This window comes from Armigeres subalbatus, chromosome 3, assembly GCF_024139115.2.
Source record: "Armigeres subalbatus isolate Guangzhou_Male chromosome 3, GZ_Asu_2, whole genome shotgun sequence".
Classification (NCBI taxonomy): Eukaryota; Metazoa; Arthropoda; class Insecta; order Diptera; family Culicidae; genus Armigeres; species Armigeres subalbatus.
Genome location: NC_085141.1, coordinates 93221439 through 93238703, shown reverse-complemented (window position 1 = coordinate 93238703; position 17265 = coordinate 93221439). Strand labels below are relative to the sequence as shown.

General features: G+C 44.4%; 1 protein-coding gene across 1 annotated transcript; it reads right to left on the bottom strand.

The window, feature by feature from the left end:
- Window positions 1-4217: 4217 nt before the first annotated feature.
- LOC134219512 (putative serine protease K12H4.7) lies at window positions 4218-7329 on the bottom strand. Its single transcript, XM_062698254.1, has 4 exons — window positions 7234-7329; window positions 5517-5951; window positions 4987-5457; window positions 4218-4917 (listed from the first exon to the last, which is right to left on the bottom strand). The coding sequence occupies exons 2-4, from the start codon at window positions 5936-5938 to the stop codon at window positions 4275-4277; spliced, it is 1536 nt and encodes a 511-aa protein (XP_062554238.1). The 5' UTR covers window positions 5939-5951; window positions 7234-7329; the 3' UTR covers window positions 4218-4274.
- Between the last annotated feature and the right edge of the window lie 9936 nt (window positions 7330-17265).

The following is a 17265-nucleotide window of genomic DNA, read 5'->3' as shown; positions in this document are numbered from 1 at the left end:
TCGATGGAACTTGCTGGAAGATGGTGGCATGGCTGGCCGGCGTCCTGACGGTAGGCAACGGGCTGGATTAACGGGTTGAGGAGGTGGTTCTCGACTACAGGCGCTTCCTTCAGACGTAGTCAGCCGACGACGGCAAGGCCGCTCTTTATCGAACCGAGAAGGGATCCTCTCCTTGATAATTAGGGCTACGGCCCAAGAGCTTTGTCCTCCTTGAATATTTATGGCCTAGAGCCAGTGGAGCAATGGCGGTCCTTGACGATTGGACTCGGGATTTACTCAAGTCGGTGCGTGCAATGGCGGTCTCCTGACACGCCAATCAGAAGGCTATCTTTGATAAAAACGCAAAAAGGACCTATCGAGAGGATAGCCAAGGATCAGTCTCAATCCATCAAGACGGAATGGATTTAATTACCTGAACGATAGTACACTTCAAGTCACTGAACTATCACTTGGCACAATTTCTCCACAATTTGATAAGCTCGGCTGATCTACACGCTCGCCTGTTTCAAACTGGACGAGTATCGCCCGCCAAATATCGTAGAACCCTTCAGCCCGTTACCATAGCGTCTTCACAGTATTGTTCTGTGACACTATTCACGCCATGTTTAGCTGTTCACGGTTACAACCCAGTGGTGTTCTATCCTCTATAGTTTCGTAGTGTACTTATATCTTCGAAAACATGGCGCATTTTTAAAATAATTTGAAATGTTGTACCAACGGTTACAAGTTGGTGGAATCAACTAGCCAAAATCATGACTGAAGAAGGTGTGTGCCGACTGACAAGCAGCATCAACCAAAAACTGCGAGAATTTCTTCGAAATAACGATTCATGATTCGTTTCTGCCATTCATATGAAATAAAATAATATAACTTTTGTTTCATTCTTAGAAAGTTTTTCGATCAAACTAAAAGTTAAAAAATACACGCATTTGAAAGTTCCCCATTTCTTAATGATCTGGTCTTTCGAAATCGTATTTTGACCATAACTTTTGATCCCATAGTCCGATCTGCCCAATTTTTAAATGGAAAGAATGGAACAGGATTCCCCGTCGAATGCAACTTGTGGGCAAATAAATCAGATCAATATAAGTGCCAAAAAGATGAATGAGTTTTATTTTGCGCACATACATACACTTGACGGCTTGACGACCCCTCCCCATGGCCACTGCGAGTTAGACCGGGACCATCGTCCCTAATCCCTAATCCCAAGGCGTCAAGCGACCCGTGCCGAGGGGATGCATGGCCAGGGGGTGAAATAATGAGCTAGGCCTTTAACGGAGCCTGTGGGGTACCTGGGCACCCTCCACAATAATTGTCCCTTAACGCGTCATGCTGGGCTCTGGCGTGGTGGACCTCTTTTCCCGAGCAACTCGTAGGACCAAAATGGAAAACCAAGTCAATTCTTCAACTAGTGGTAGTAGTGTAGGCGACAACCCCTTCGCAAGAGGTGGGTTGTTCAGGTCTCCGCCTAGGAGGCCAGAGGCAATAGTCGGCAGCTCAGTGCGCAGAGCCAGCGTGGGTCACTCAACCTTCCTCTCGGCCAAAAAAACGCCGGTAGGGGTTATTGACGGCCCATAGCTTGTGGAGGCGATGAACCGCAAACGCGATGGGCTTTCGGCCTTCGAGGTGGCGACGGAACAGCTGGACGCCATCATCGACTTTGCATCATCGAAGCATAATATCAGCAAGGACCTCAAGAGGAGCTTGCAGAAACTTCGAAAGTCGATGCTGGACGCCAAGCTGGAGAGGGCGGTCGGGACGGCCAAGTGTAAACCCGTAAAATCGGTGGAGTCGAGGTCTACCCAGACTGAGGCCCAAGGATTCACGGACTCGGGCAAGGTCGAATCGACCGAGGGCGTGCCAGCGAAGACGGTGGTACCAAAGGCTACCCAGACTGAGGCTCAAGTATTTGCGGGTACGTCGGGGGTGACTGCTCCAACGGAGCAGACACAAAAACGGGGGAGACAGTCTCCAGGGGATGAGCTCCCTGGGGGCCGCTCCAAAACGCGGAGGGTTACTACCCCGAACAAGGGTAGTGGGGCTGGGAAGCTGAACCCCGGCCAGGTACCTCCAAAACCGGGGGAGGAAGGGCCTGGAAAGGTCCGTCCACTTAGGAAAGACGGTCGTAAGGGGTTACGGCAGGCTGAAAGTTCTCAGCCGCACCAGACCAGGGAAATAGAGGGGGATGACGCCTCCTGGACCCTGGTCAAGAACAAGAGAAAACCGAAGACGTCAAGGGCCGAAAAGAAGACCCAGGCGAATGAGGGTAGCAAGAAGTCTAGGGTAGGCGCCAATCGCTCCAGGGGCGATGCCCTAGTCATCACGGCGGACGAGGCTAAGTACTCGGACGTCTTGAAGGCGATGAGGAGTAACGTCAAGCTCGGTGAACTCGGCACCGACGTACGTCGAATAAGACGTACCCGGATGGGCGAGATGATCCTCGAGCTGAAGCGGGGCGTCTCGCAAAAAGGCGCCGCCTACAAGAAGTTGGCGGAGGAAGTTCTAGGCGAGACGGTCAAGGTGAGGGCACTCACTACGGAGCACTCACTACGATCCGAAGTCGAAGAGCTCGTCACGGCACTGCGGCGACAGTGTGAAGTGGAGACGCCCACCGCAGCCGTTCGGCTACGGAAAGGTCCGGCAGGGACGCAGGTAGCATTGGTTCGGCTATCTGCAGCGAACGCCTTCAAGGTAGTCAAGTTAGGGAGCGTCAAGATGGGATGGTCGGTATGCCCTGTGGGCATATACGAGCAACCCGGAGTTTGCTTCAAGTGCCTGGGACTGCAAAGGCCCTGATAGAAGCAATCTCTGCCGACGCTGCGGATTGGAGGGAAATTAGGCACAATGCTGCACGAACCCTCCCAATTGTTTGACTTGTTCCAGTAAAGCTGTGAACAGCAAGCACCCCATGGGGAGTTCGATGTGCCCGGCGTTTAAGCGTGCTGCAAAATCACAGTGCAGGTAACGCAGCTGGCTTGCTCGGCCTCGCCCGAGTGTTTGGTGTGCGTAGGTTTAGAGGCAACGGCGGAACACGTGTTGTTCGTGTGCTCACGTTTTCGCGCAATGCGTGACCACATGCTTGCCACATGTGGTCTGGACACTACCCCGGACAACCTAGTTCGGAGGATGTGTAAAGACGAAGTTGGCTGGAACGCCGTTTTATCGGCTATCGCCCAAATCGTCTCGGAGCTACACAGAAGGTGGCGCGTGGACTCAAGGATGGCTAGTTCAGGCGCAAATAAAAGGTGGTCCAAGGGATCGGAGTCGGCTTCATGGGTCATACCGGTGGTCATGCTCTGTGGTCGAACTCGATCCTTTTATCGAACAAGTGGCCGCGCGAAAAACATGGTATCGTCGCTTTCGCGGCGTTGGTCAACCGGGCGGGTTCCGAGCCCGAGGACGGAAAGGGGTCCTCGTCAAGGCTGGGGCAGGCGTAGGCACCGCGTCGGCAAGTCCCTCTGTGTGCTGGCGAATAGGCCCTATCGCAGAAAGGTCAATTTGGGGTGCACGCGGCATCATCATTCTTGATACCAGTCGTGCAGAGGGAAGCAGGCGCGAAGTCGACCCTTACCACCTTCCGAGGACATAGGGCGTGGTAAGGCCACCTGGAAAGCCGGTAATGCGCTGGTCCGATACCATGGTGCTCTTCTAAAAAAGCGAGTCACGAAGTTCGATGCTGCAAGGACACGCAGTTAACCTCGAGGGTGCGTTGTGCACTGCCCCCCCCCTTTGAAGCATTAATTTCTGGTTGTACTGAAGGCACTACCCAACAAACATTGGAAGCTAATGGAGCGTTTATTCAACTAAAAATAGCTTTCTTCAGCTAGAAAACTAGCTTATTCAGCTAAAATTGTTTGTTGGGTATGGGCTTGGCGGCAATGGAAACGGTTTAGCGGGTCGGGGATGTAGTCCCGCCTCCCTTGGTGATCCCTAACCCCGCACTTCCTGATCAACCCAGGATGTCTGTTGAGCAGATTCCCCCTCCATTGCTTAGGAAGGAAAAAAAAGAACATACAGACAGACATCATCTCAATTCGTCGAGCTGAGTCGATTGGTATATAACATATATCCTTCTTGTTGCACCTTGGTGTACGACAAAGGCAAAAAAATGTGTGGTTAATCAACTTATTGTCATGTTTGTAACTTGTTTTGACCCACCCACTGGACTTATTGTGACCCACTTTTCTTAACGTTATCAATAGATGTCCATCCCCAAATAAGATTAGAAACATTTTCCTATATTTTCCATATAATACATTATTCAACGTATATTCTTACACAACGGTATCGTCCGACTTCGGTGCTTCCCTCGGTGTCGCTGGATATAAGTAGTAGCTGATGAGTGATTTCACCCGGCGTTTAACTTCTAGCAGTTCCTCGGAATCATTCTCGGAAGTGGCTGGCAAGTCCGCACTGCTCAACTCTCTTGGGATCACATCGGCCAAAGCGTAAGCATTACGGTCGGTGGTAATACCGATCATGCGCCACGGATCTTCGGCACCGTTTGTGTAGTGCACATTTGTGATTACGGGCGCACTTGCGCCAAACCGATTGTTGGCTCTTACGGTGGCATAGTAGATAGACTCGAAGGTTATCCAATCGCCGAACACCTTGCGGCACGTTTCAGAGTACAGTTCCAGATAAACACGGCTACCGAACGGCTGGAAGTCCGAATCTGTTGTGAAGAACCAACCAAATTCGTTGCACATCTGATACAAAGCCTGGCGAGCTCCCAAAGCGTTGAATGCCGCGTCCCATTCTGTTTCACTGAAGGCTTCTACCATGGTATCAACGTCAACCACAACGCAGCCAATGTCTTCGGCAAACTTGGTGTTGAACCAGTAAGCGAAGGCATCCAATGACGTAGAAAATTGGGGACTGGTAATGTCCTGACAAACGTCTGCAAAATCATCGAGGCTGTGAAATAAAAATGTTCATCAGTCATAGTTATAGTAATTAGTCTGAAAATTGTAATCACAAACTTACTCTCCATTCCGAAGCGTGTAGATTTCGACGGCGGTCATCATTACACTGAAGAAGTACATCACTTGGAGACGGTTCTCTGGATCAACTTGTGAGCAAATATTGAATTTGTCGTACAAAATATTGGCCAAACCAATATCGATAAGATTTTGCATGACGTGGAAGGCCACGAATATATCGTTGTAGCATTCCTGACTACCGTAATCAATCAAAGTTTGTCCCCAGGCTTCAGAGAACTCCTGGAAATCCATTACAGCGTGATGGTGACCACTTGAAGACCATGCTGCATCTGCCAGATGTGGATAACGAACTCGGAACCAGGTGGCTAACCCACCACCGAGTTCACTGCCAGATACAAGAACCTTGGCATATTCATTCTTCAAAACTTCCACCTTCAAGTATCGAACAAACTCAGCCAAATCAGCCAGAATCTGATCCACGTTCAGTAGGCTCAGATTTTCGGTACTCACATCCCTGGAATAAGTATAGAAGTATAAGTAACAATTTTCAATTCCATCTTAGAACAATCTTACTCCGTGATGATGCTTTGGCCGTAGAACCGAGATTCAAACGCATAGACAGCGCCGTTCAACTCCCGAGCCATTTCGTAAATCAAGGTCGACTCATCGACCATCGAGGTGACAATCGGACTAGTGCCGCCAAGGAATATCAGAATGGGTCCTCCGGGAATGTAGTAATCGGTGACTGCAAAGTACCGCAGCGTCCATTCGGCCGTATTCTGCGCGTTGAAGTGATCGACACGGGTTGTGAAGAAGTTCTCGATGATGATTCGCTTCTCGGGATCGTCGACGCCCTTCCGGGTTGATGCAAAAGACTTCGTCATGACCTGCTGCATCAGTTTAAGGTTTTCCTCTTGGTTAGCGGTTCGGGGAACGGTGGCGGCGGCAGCCGTCATGGCCACCAAGGCCAGGGAGGCGAGAACGATCGCTCTCATATTTTCGAAGGGGCTATTGAGGGGCAATATAATTGGTCAATTGTGTGTGGCTTGCAATCGGCGACTTCTGATAAAAGATAATCGTATAAAGAGTCGTTTTTGTTTCACCGCACTACATGTGGACAGCTCGGCAGGTCAATAAATTGGTGACCATTTGATAAGAGATTTATTCTAGAGATAATCGCAAATATATGACGCTTCATTGGTTATGAAACAGCTTGTTGATTTTATGCGTTTATTTTGAAATACTTATCGGTGTGACGTGGCAGATATATTTAGATTGAATGTTTCATATGGTCTGTAAAATGACCGAATGATAATTGTAGCATGTGTGTGTGTGTATTCCAAAGAATTCCATAGAGTGCAAAGAGCAGAATGCTCACCATTCTCAGGCAACATAATAACTTAAAATTTGGAAAGTTAACAATTATTATTATTAATATCTTTATTAATGAAGTTTTCGGCCCTGGACCGGTTCACCTCGTGAAAGTTAACAAGATTTTCATAAAAAAATATTGTAAGCTCTTTTTAGTGGTATGTATTCAACCGTCTAAGACGAGTTTAGTACTCTCCACTCCATTTAATTCCACTACGTGTTGTTATCTTTGTAGATACATATTTCGACCGCAACTGTGTGGCCGTATTCAGTGCTTCGTATTTGACTCGACTTGTTGTTACGTTGTACGTTAGGTATAAAGACTGAAGGCATAAGTACGGCATAAAATGGCCCGAAGAGCAGTCTATGATATGAAGAAGGCAGAATTATGCCAAACGTCCATTATGCCTAACGTACATTAAGATTATGGTCCGTTATGCCTAACGTCCATTATGCCTGACGTACTTATACATAACGTCCATTATGCCTAATGTACTTGTGCCTAACGTCGCGGACCGCATTTCAAGGCATGCCGCAGTCCTATTGTTGGCATTCTGGCATTCTATTGTTGGCACTGCTATTAACATTCCATTTCTTGTTTTACAAATACTCAATTGTTTTTTTAACGACTTTAACCTTGCCCGATGAAATCTCATAGAAGTACTATTGCTGGGCTCATTAAAACTTTTTAAAAGTGTTTTATAAATTGCACTGTATAAATACTTCTTTGTCCGGTACAATTTAAAAAAAATTACACTATTTACTCCCAATTTTGTTTTACCCATGCGGTCAAAAACTGTGCCTTTACTAAAAGTATTTCATATTTACTTCAAGCACGTTTTTACTTTTTTCAACTTAAAGTATTACATGCATTCACTATTTCACTCAACAAAGAAATGTTCACCGTCACACAACCTACCTTTTCTTTTCACTAATTATTATCCGAAGTCCACTACCAAGCGTATCAGTACACTAAGTCCTTCCCTCACCTTTCCGATCGGCTTTATACACTTCCAGACGTAATGTCTTTAACTTATCATTCCATAAAATTCCATCTCGATTTCGTTTTATAACGGAAGATATCTACGATTTGTCTAATTTAACCAGATACCAATTGTACAAATATGAAATAGAAGAAGAATAAGTCGGTGGCTCGTGCGCAATCCAAAGAGAAGCCGAGAGCCTTATCGGAAATGGTCTAGTCTATTTGGAAGTAATATAACGTCCGGTAGATTAGCGGTCTAACGACATTCGATAGGCGCTAATCAGAAAAGGTTGTTCATAGGGCAGTGCCAGTTATCGCAAATTATCTCGTGTAAGGGCAAGCAGCTGACCACCCGGTATTCAGCTGCTTGCCCTTACACAGGATACTATGAGGAATGGTGTCCATACCACAAGTGCTTGATACTAATGCATGTGAAATGTAGACCCTCACGAACTAACAACTCCTACGATATACGACGCAATCAGTGAAGGAAGACCTACCGTGATACGTGATAAGAAAGGATAACGATAGAAAACTCTGGATTGTAAGATAGGTAGTGAAATAACGATAGAGTGGAGAATCGTGCTTAGATCTAGCATGGCAGGATAATTTTTTCGGTGAATAAATTCCCCGAAAATCCGACATTATGATGTTGTTGGAAATTTTCCGCAAGTACTAACATGTTTTTACTTTCTCGATACTTGATGGGCTACAGCTATTCCTCGGTGAGCTTGCGCCGGATGGATTATGGTTATCTACTGAACTCGATCCTTAGGCGATCGCTTCCAGTGGCCCTGAATGTTCATCAGGTTCTCTTCAACCGCTAAAGGTGTACCCGGCCTACCACAAAGCCTCTTCCGGGTTATCTTCTGAATACTATCTTTGCTTGACGCTCTTCCGGCATACAAATAACGTGTCTATCACTCTATTCATTTAATTATTTAGCTTACATCTAAACAGATAACACTGAATCAACAATTTGACGCCACAATACATGGTTCGAGGCCGCATCTCTCCATCCTCGAATGCGCCCCACGCTCGCCAAATCGTTTTGTACCTAGTCAGCCCATCCCGCTTGCTGCGCTCCACGCCGTGTCGTACGTGCCGGATCGGAAGCGAACACATGCCCTGCCCATCGTACCCTTCCGGCTTTAGTTACCTTCTGGATACTGGGTTCGCCATTGAGCTGGGCGAGTTCGTGGTTCTTCGCCGCCACATACCGTCTTCTTGCACACCGTCAAAGATGGTCCTAAGCACCCGTCTCTCAAATACTCCGAGTGCTTGCAAGTCCTCCTCAAGCATCGTCCATGTTTCATGTCTGCAGAGAACTACCGGTCTTATCAGCGTCTTGTACATGACACATTTAGTGCGGTGGTGAATCTTTTTTGACCGCAGTTTCTTCTGGAGCCCGTAGTAGGCCCGATTTCCACAGATGATGCGCCTTCGTATTTCACGACTAACATTGTTATCAGCCATTAGGAAGGATCCAAGGTAGACGAATTCCTCGATCACCTCGAAGGTATTCCCGTCTATCGTAACACTGCTTCCCAGGCGGGCCCTGTCAAACTCGATTTCGCCCACAAGCCTTTCTGTGCCCAGACATTGCAATTTATCCCATCATTCGATCTTCTGAGCAAAGATACTGATGATATGCTGGGATATCGATATTAGTTATCTATCTGCTCAGTAAACAAAGTGCAATGTTCGCCATGGAGAAATTTTTTTTCACGGTTTTGTTGTAGCAACGCCATCGCAACGTAAACAAACTGCGAACCGCGCTGGCTATCAGGATTATCATCAAATGCTGAAATGATAATATCGATATGTTAGGTATCAGCCGGTGGCCCAAGTAACATTTCAAGTTTTATTCTGCTCTAGGAATGGTTTTCAAGATCGAATTACAAGAACTGACAATAAAACCAATTACTACAGGATTACCTACTGATGACCACTATAAGAGTAAGATATGTGCAAATGGCCCTCTCTACACACCAAAAAAATATGAATATTACAGGTGACGTATTTCAATAAAATGACACAAAACCATATGACATAAAGTGAATCATATATTTTTCATTGTCAGGTGATTGAAAATTACATGTCACGGAACCTAAACACAGCACCCGATGCGATGCACCTAACGCACAAGCAGTCGATGGCTTGATGCAGTGAAATACTTGTTCAGTGCAAATCGTGGAACCTGTTTTACTTCGATCACCCCTCTTTCAAGAAACGAAGATAGCTGAGTGGTAACGCGTTGGGCTCTCACTCAGCGGGCTTATGTTCGATTCTCGTTCCAATCATTTAATTTTTTTGTCAATAAAGTCGTGATGTAAAATTAAAGTTTCACCTAATTTTACGTCAAAAGTCACGCTCGTATATGTCAGCGTCACAACACCTAAAATTACATGAATATTTTTAGGTGTGTAGATTACCACTATAAACCTCTTATAAGGGCATCTTTAGTAATGTTACAGTTATAGTTATATTTATTTCCCGAGTTTTACTTTTTATAACTGTCAAAGATATAAAACAAGAAATGCATCTTCAGTAGCAGTTATAAGCTGCACATGTTTTATACTGGAAAACGTAAAAATAATCTTCCGAGGCCAATTCAAATGTCAAACTGTTATGATGTCGATGAAATAGTATTTTTTGTAGCTGATGACGTCATCTTCTATTGTTTTGAACGAAATAAAACTCGAGTAAATTCTGTTGCAAATTCGTGCAAAAATACAACTGAGCAGTATTCCAGTTATAAATTTCCCGACGAAACTGTTCGAATTTTTGAAACTATAACGTCTGTTGAAGATGGCATTTTTACAGTTTCAATTACATTTCCTAACTCCCATACAATTTATAACTCTACTAAAGATGCCCTAAGAGTATATAAAAATCCGTTTCAAGCCGCCCACAAAAAAGGGAATTTGGCTGCGGCAGCTGTCAAAAATGTTGCTTTGAAAAAAGAGAAACAAAATCTTGCAATCAAATAATAACAAACTAAAGTGCTGATGAAAATCATGATGAGGATGACTACAAAATAATACTTTTTCAAGTTTTTTTTTTTAATGTACTTTCATGGAAATGAGGTGCGCGCTCGATTTCATGGTGAAAGTTAGTGCAAAAATGAGATCGCGCCCGCAAAATAATATAGTTTTGGGCAATGAGTTTAAAATTATTATTACATCAATAACGTAAATCTTCACTAAATTAATTGATATTACACCCAAATATGTTTGTTTTTTTTTATATCTTTTACCAAAAACGTGTCTTTCGCGACGAAAACACCGTCTAATCGTAAATTCCAGTGATAAATTTCACTGACCTGAGGATGGTTCTCCATTTCCAATATGGCCATCATAGATTTCGATCAGAAAAATGTTGCTCTTATTAAACACCGTTATAAACCCTTCGCAATGTAAATATTCTTATTGGGGTTATTCATTTGACCACATAACGACCCAAAATTATGGCTTTGGTCGAGCTTTGAAAATTGGACTTATGCTCTTCGTTACAACTGTAGAGCTGCTAACAAGACCAGTCGGCATTTGACGTTTGAAGCTTTTCGAGCAGATTTATTAGAGGTTTATTGACAGCAATAAGATCGCCAATAAATCTGAGCAACTAGCTATGGTGACTGCCGTCATAAAACCGCTATAAGAATTAAATAAATCTAACAAGCATGAAAATTGTTACTTGGGGGGTCCACCTACCTTCTGGCAACCGAAGTCACCCTGATGTGTTCGCGGGCTCCTCTGGTGCCACGTAGCTTGAAACACTCCTCGTCTTCTCGGATGAGCAGCCCAACTGGCATCATGCTCGCAATCACGCAGGCTCCATCGTGTGATATTGTGCGGTAGGCAGATATTACTCTGAGACACATTAAGCGGTACGTGCTCTACAGCTTCCGCAGCTAACTGGGACCCCCAGAGATCTCGCCCAGCACGGGCCGCCGTACCTAAGAATAGAAACGGCAACGCCTGCCAGTAGCCTACGTCTACTGGCACACACCTTGGAACTATTGGACATCATCCTCGATAATGCCGCAACAGCAGTCGAAGCCCTCTTGCACGCCATGAGTCGACATGACTGGCGAAAATCAGCTTATTGTCTATTACGACCCCAAGGAGCTTCAAACTCCGCTTTGATGCGATCGTGACTTCACCCACGTGAATCACTGCATGTTGAACCGACTTGCAGTTGCTGACGATAACCACCTCCGTCCTATGTTGAGCGAGGCCTGCAGCGTCATCTAATCCGCCACCGTGCTGATCGCGTTTGTTGCGGTCAGTTCTACGATCTTAACACCAGGAGGGAACTTTAGCTTCATAACCCCGTCATACATAAGGTTCCATAGTAAGGTTCCATAGCCCAGTATTGAACCTTGCGGAACTCCTGCGGTAATTGGAACGCTTCTCTGACCGGCATCGGTCTCGTATAATAGTACGGGTTCTGGAAATAGCTTTCCAAAATCCGGTACATGCCCACCGACAGGCTAAGCCGGTGTAACGAGAGCGCGATTGCATCCCAGCTTGCGCTGTTAAATGCGTTCTTCACATCAAGTGTCACTAACGCACAGTATCGAATACCTCACCTTTTCTGTTGAATCGCTACTTCGGCGGTCTTTACCACCGAGTCCAACGTGGACTTACCCTTGCAAAAACCGAACTGATTGCTTGGCAGGCCGTTCGTACCCTCTGAGTACGAGGTCAGCCTGTTGAGGATGATCCTCTCTGGCAACTTGCCCGTCATGTCTATAAGACAGATTGGTCTCGATGGGTCGTCTTCGGCAACAAAACCAATTTCTGCCTTTTCCATCTTTCGGGGAATCTACACCCATCTAGGCATCTCTGCATAGCTCTGAACATGTTCTGGTTCGTTATGCTTGCTGCCTTGAGAGCACTGTTCGGAACTCCATCAGGCCCTTGAGCTTTGTTCTTCTTCTTCTTCTTCTTCTTCTTCTTCTTCTTCTTCTTATTGGCATTACATCCCCACACTGGGACAGAGCCGCCTCGCAGCTTAGTGTTCATTAAGCACTTCCACAGTTATTAACTGCGAGGTTTCTAAGCTAGGTTACCATTTTTGCATTCGTATATCATGAGGCTAGCACGATGATACTTTTATGCCCAGGGAAGTCGAGACAATTTCCAATCCAAAAATTGCCTAGACCGGGACCGGGAATCGATCCCAGCCACCCTCATCATGGTCTTGCTTTGTAGCCGCGCGTCTTACCGCACGGCTAAGGAAGGCCCCCAAGTTTGAGCTTTGTTCGTTATCAGGGATTTGGCCACGGCGAGTAACTCTTTGTTCGTCACCGGAGCCACCATTTCGGCCGCACCCATATTGCCTTGCGGTGCAGGAGACCAGGGCCTTGTGGCTCGGGACGGGAAGAGTACCTCGATAATCCTCGACAACCTATCCGGGGACCGTTTGGGGGGGGTGAAGAGCTCTCTTTATTCTTGGCCATCACTATCCTGTAGGCGTCACCCCACGGATTCGGCTTCTTCGCATAGGTTGTCGAAACACGCTCTCTTACTACTCTTGATGGCCTTGTTAAAGGCCAGTTTTGCAGCTCGAAACACTTCACGGCGGTCCGCTCTTTCATCCTCGGTGCGGGCACACTGCATCCTTCGTCTAGCCTTGAGGCAGGTTGATCGAAGGGCCGCAATCTCGGGACTCGACCAGTATACCGGGCGTCTGCCATTTCTCAGCAAGGCTTTCCTCGGCATGGTGGCGTCGCACGCGTGCTACCACTACCACGACAACTACCAACGCATCCCCGCTTAGACCTTCAGTGTTGGCTTCCACGAGGGGCGATTCACTTGTGTATTTTCGATTCAGTCCTACGTATTGAAAATGTAATAATGTATTTTTTATGTATTTCCATGTACTGTACGTGTATTGGATGTAATAATGCATTAAATTGAATTGAAGTATTTTTTTGTGCATTGGTGTAATATTATTGTATTTTTTCACATAAATGGATTGAAATTTATTATTCTTGTATTTGAACTTAGATTTTTGCATTTCAGTGCTTCGAAGACAAAAAAAAAAGACTTCAGAGACAAAAACTGAACTAATTTAATTGCATCACAAATTTTCTCGAGATTTTTCCAGCCTTCTAATTAGCCATGATTGGGACTAAATTGCATATTCTTCACATTTTACGAAAAATTTCTACAGGTAATTTCACCGTACTGAGCAAAGGATTATAAACCTACAGTGATAACGTGTTAGACTACGTTCAGATTATGACCTATATCACTTGATATAGCGAATCTTGACATGAGATGCCATATGCATTATTTCCAGTGAAAACTAGATGTACAAACATTGATGTCAAGATGCTCTATATCAAGTGATATAGCTCATAATCTGAACGTACTATTATGTGCCGTCCAGACTACGAGCTATATCACTTGATATAGAGTAGCTTGACATCAGTGTTTGTACATCTAGTTTTCACTGGAAATAATGCATATGGCATCTCATGTCAAGATTTGCTATATCAAGTGATATAGCTCATAATCTGAACGTACTATTAGATTCTCGATCCATTCAAGGAAGTTCTCGGATGCAAAACATTTCTGACTTCTTGTGTATCCACAAGACATTCTCCTATTCGCATCCAATGACCGACAGAAAACCTTTCAATTTATAATTATGGAGCAAATGCTAATATATATTATTCTATAAAACACTTGCCAGATTTGAAATACTATCCCAAGTAACCGAAAGTTCCTTTAAGAGTACGTTTTTCGCTTAAGCAGCCCAGTGAAGCTGTAGTAAAGGAACTTTTGGTTACTTGGGATGTATTTTCATCTAGAAATGAACGACAGTAAATACCGTTCTCAAACTAAAAATGTGATTATTTTTTATTTGCTTTAAACATGTTCATCATTTTCGGACGATTATCCAATTCCTAAATATGTTACAATCACTCGTAATCAACCAATCAATATGGTAAATATGTATTCACATGCGGCGCAACGATATTTGTAAACACGTCTCGGTTAAAACCCGCCAGCCATATTGCATGATTTTGTAAACATTTTAGGCATCTGCTGTTGACCTGGTTGTGGATATTCATTAAACTACATTTTGGATCAATGCCATTGATCCAAAATGTAGTTTGTCCAAGGCTTGGTCCAAGGTCTAAGATGTTTTTTTTTCGTTTCCAAAATGAAACGCTACTGGTGGATCTTCGAAATGGGGTTCAAATCGAATGAATAAAATAGGGGAGGGAATTCTTCCACTCAGTGCGCAAAGCTATAGTAATGCCGTTTTGTTTTCTTTGATGTGTGCGTTAACAGTAAATATTGTATTAAATTACGAAAAGACTTTGAATTCGCGTAATGACCATTTTACTTGCATTTCGATGTATTTTAAGATTTTGTTTGCATTATGTGCATTAAATATGATTTTTCGAATTTTCCGTGTAATAACGTATTTTTATGCATTTTATTTGTATTTTTGTGCAATATGTGTATTTTTGTGCAATATTTGTATTTTTATGAATTATTTTCACTCACGTATTTTCGATTCATTATTTGACAACAGTGAATCGCCCCTCGGGCTTCCAGTTCCAGGGCCGTGGTGAAACCTTCGCTGTCGAAGAGATTGGTTCTCCACCCACAGACCTGACAGGGATCCCCATTGACGTCTACATTAGAGCAAAATGATGAGCGGCGTGCTTTAGCTTATATGATATAGCGCTCCAAAAGCTTAATCGTTTAATGAAAAAGCACAAATGAAACACGCACACACATTTTTTTACAGCATATGTGAAGACACACCCGCATATTTTATCATTTCATTATTTTCCGATGATGCATTTCATTATTTTCCGACGATTTTTCCGTTAGTCTCTATTAAACGTTTACCAACGGTAACGGCACAGACAAACAGACATTAACGGTAACACTCTCCGTTGGTTTAACGAAAAGATATTTTAGTTACTAGATAAAGATTGTCGCTGTCGTCGCTGTCCGGAACATCTTTTGCTGGCGAGGATAGGGGAGCTAAATGTCAAAGAAGGAAAATCCATACGATTTGACAGGTATGTACCACACATGTTTCGGACAGCAGAACAAAGGGAACCGAAGCGACAATCTTTATCTAGTAACTAAAATATCTTTTGTTTAACGTTAACGATCGCGTTATTTTTCACGTTAATGATCTGCTTTATCGGAGTACGGGTTTGACAAATTCTGTTCTATCAAGGTATTAAAGAGTGTTGGCCATAAGATGGCCAAATTGGCTATAAGATACTTTGACATAGGAAAGACGAATTGTGCCCAAAACCGTGATTATATCGGGGTCGCTTATTACACGGTTTGCTTTTGCTTGTTTCCGGAGTTTGGATTTGCATTGAGCATTAATATGGGGAACTTATCACTCGAAATGAGACACATAGTTGGAAAAAATTGATAATAAATGATTTGCGAATAGACTTGCATTTGTGAAAAACATTACATTCGTGTTGTATTCATTACATAAACCCCGTGAGAAACCATGTGCATATACTGGGCAGAACTTTTCAGGGATGAAGCAAACTGGTGTACCTTTTTCGTAGAATTTTATTTCGTAAAACTTTAGTAAAACTGTTTTCTTTGGGCGTTGGTTTCAATACCAAAATTAACATTTAGTTTTTCCGGTGAATAAAAAAAAGGGAACGCCCTTGCTTTGAGAGTAGAAATTTCGATTTTATGATATCTGCAAACACGCTGCAGTGGGCATCCATCGTATGTCTTCTCCAGCTGCGCATAGAACGCTTCTTTCTCGTCGTCGGATCTCCCTTCGTGTGGGCAGTGCACGTTGATGATGCTATAGTTGAAGCAACGGCCTTTTATCCTTAGCTTGCACATCCTTGCGTTGATTGGCTGCTACTTACCCAGCACTATGAAGCCGGTTCCCAGCTCGTTGGTGGTGCCACAGCTTTGGTAGAAGGTAGCCGCTCGATGCCCGCTTTTCCACACTTTCTGTCCTGTCCAGCAGATTTCCTGCAGCGCTACGACATCGAAGTTGCGGGGATGTAATTATTCGTAGATTATCCTGTCGCAACCTGCGAAGCCTAGCGACTTGCAGTTCCATGTTCCAAGCTTCCAATCGTGATCCTTTATTCGTCGCCTAGGTCGTTGCCGATTGTATCGAGTCGTATTATCTTCTATGTCGCTCGTAATGGTTGTTTTTAAAGGTGACTTATTGGGCCTGCGCAAACCACATGTCTCGTCGAAGGCCCGTCGTGTCAGGTTTGTTTAGCGTTCCACCTAACACCAGGACTTGGGCTTGTGCACTTTGAGCGGCACACGGTCGCTTTGGCAGAGCCTACTTGCTGATACATGCAGCTTTTTATAGAAGTTTAACAGAGCCCACTGTCAAACCCCACCACGTCCTAGGCAGGCACCACAACTCGCAGTTGGCCTGGGGAAGGATTGTTAAGCCCTTGGATATAGTCCCTGCTGCCCACATGAATCTTCGAAGGAGTCCCTATGGAATTACTGAAAGAGTTCCTTCGGAATCCCCAAAAGAGTTCCATTTTAATCCCCAGAAGATTGCTTTCTAATAACCCGGTCGATTTCTTTGGAAACCCCGAAGAAGTTGTTTTTCCTTTATTTATGTCTTTTGCCCTTCTCGTATACAAAGTATACGTAAAGGCTATATGTTCGCTCCAAAAAAACAGCTTTTTATAGAAGGCCGGAGCCCCATAGTGTTATATACCGATCGTCTCAGTTCAACGAATTGAGATGATGTCTGTGGGTGTGTGCGCGTGTGTGTGTGAGCGCACCAAGTGGCAAAAAGTCTACCTCACTTTTTTTGGTACTTACCCTCAACCGATTGTTTCCTATTGAAAATTGACTAGATCGGACTCAATAGTTATGGCCAAAATACATTTTATTCATGCCAAAAAAGCGCACATAAAAATTTCTCACTCATTTTTTTGGAACTTATCCTCAACCGATTTAC

Bases quoted from the DNA above. Each gene is read 5' to 3' on its own strand.
- LOC134219512 (XM_062698254.1), bottom strand. From the start codon at position 5,938: ATGAGAGCGATCGTTCTCGCCTCCCTGGCCTTGGTGGCCATGACGGCT. The intron at 5,458-5,516 runs GTAAGATTGTTC...TACTTATTCCAG, and splicing joins GGCCAAAGCATCATCACGGA to GGATGTGAGTACCGAAAATC. The intron at 4,918-4,986 runs GTAAGTTTGTGA...TTTATTTCACAG, and splicing joins TACACGCTTCGGAATGGAGA to CCTCGATGATTTTGCAGACG.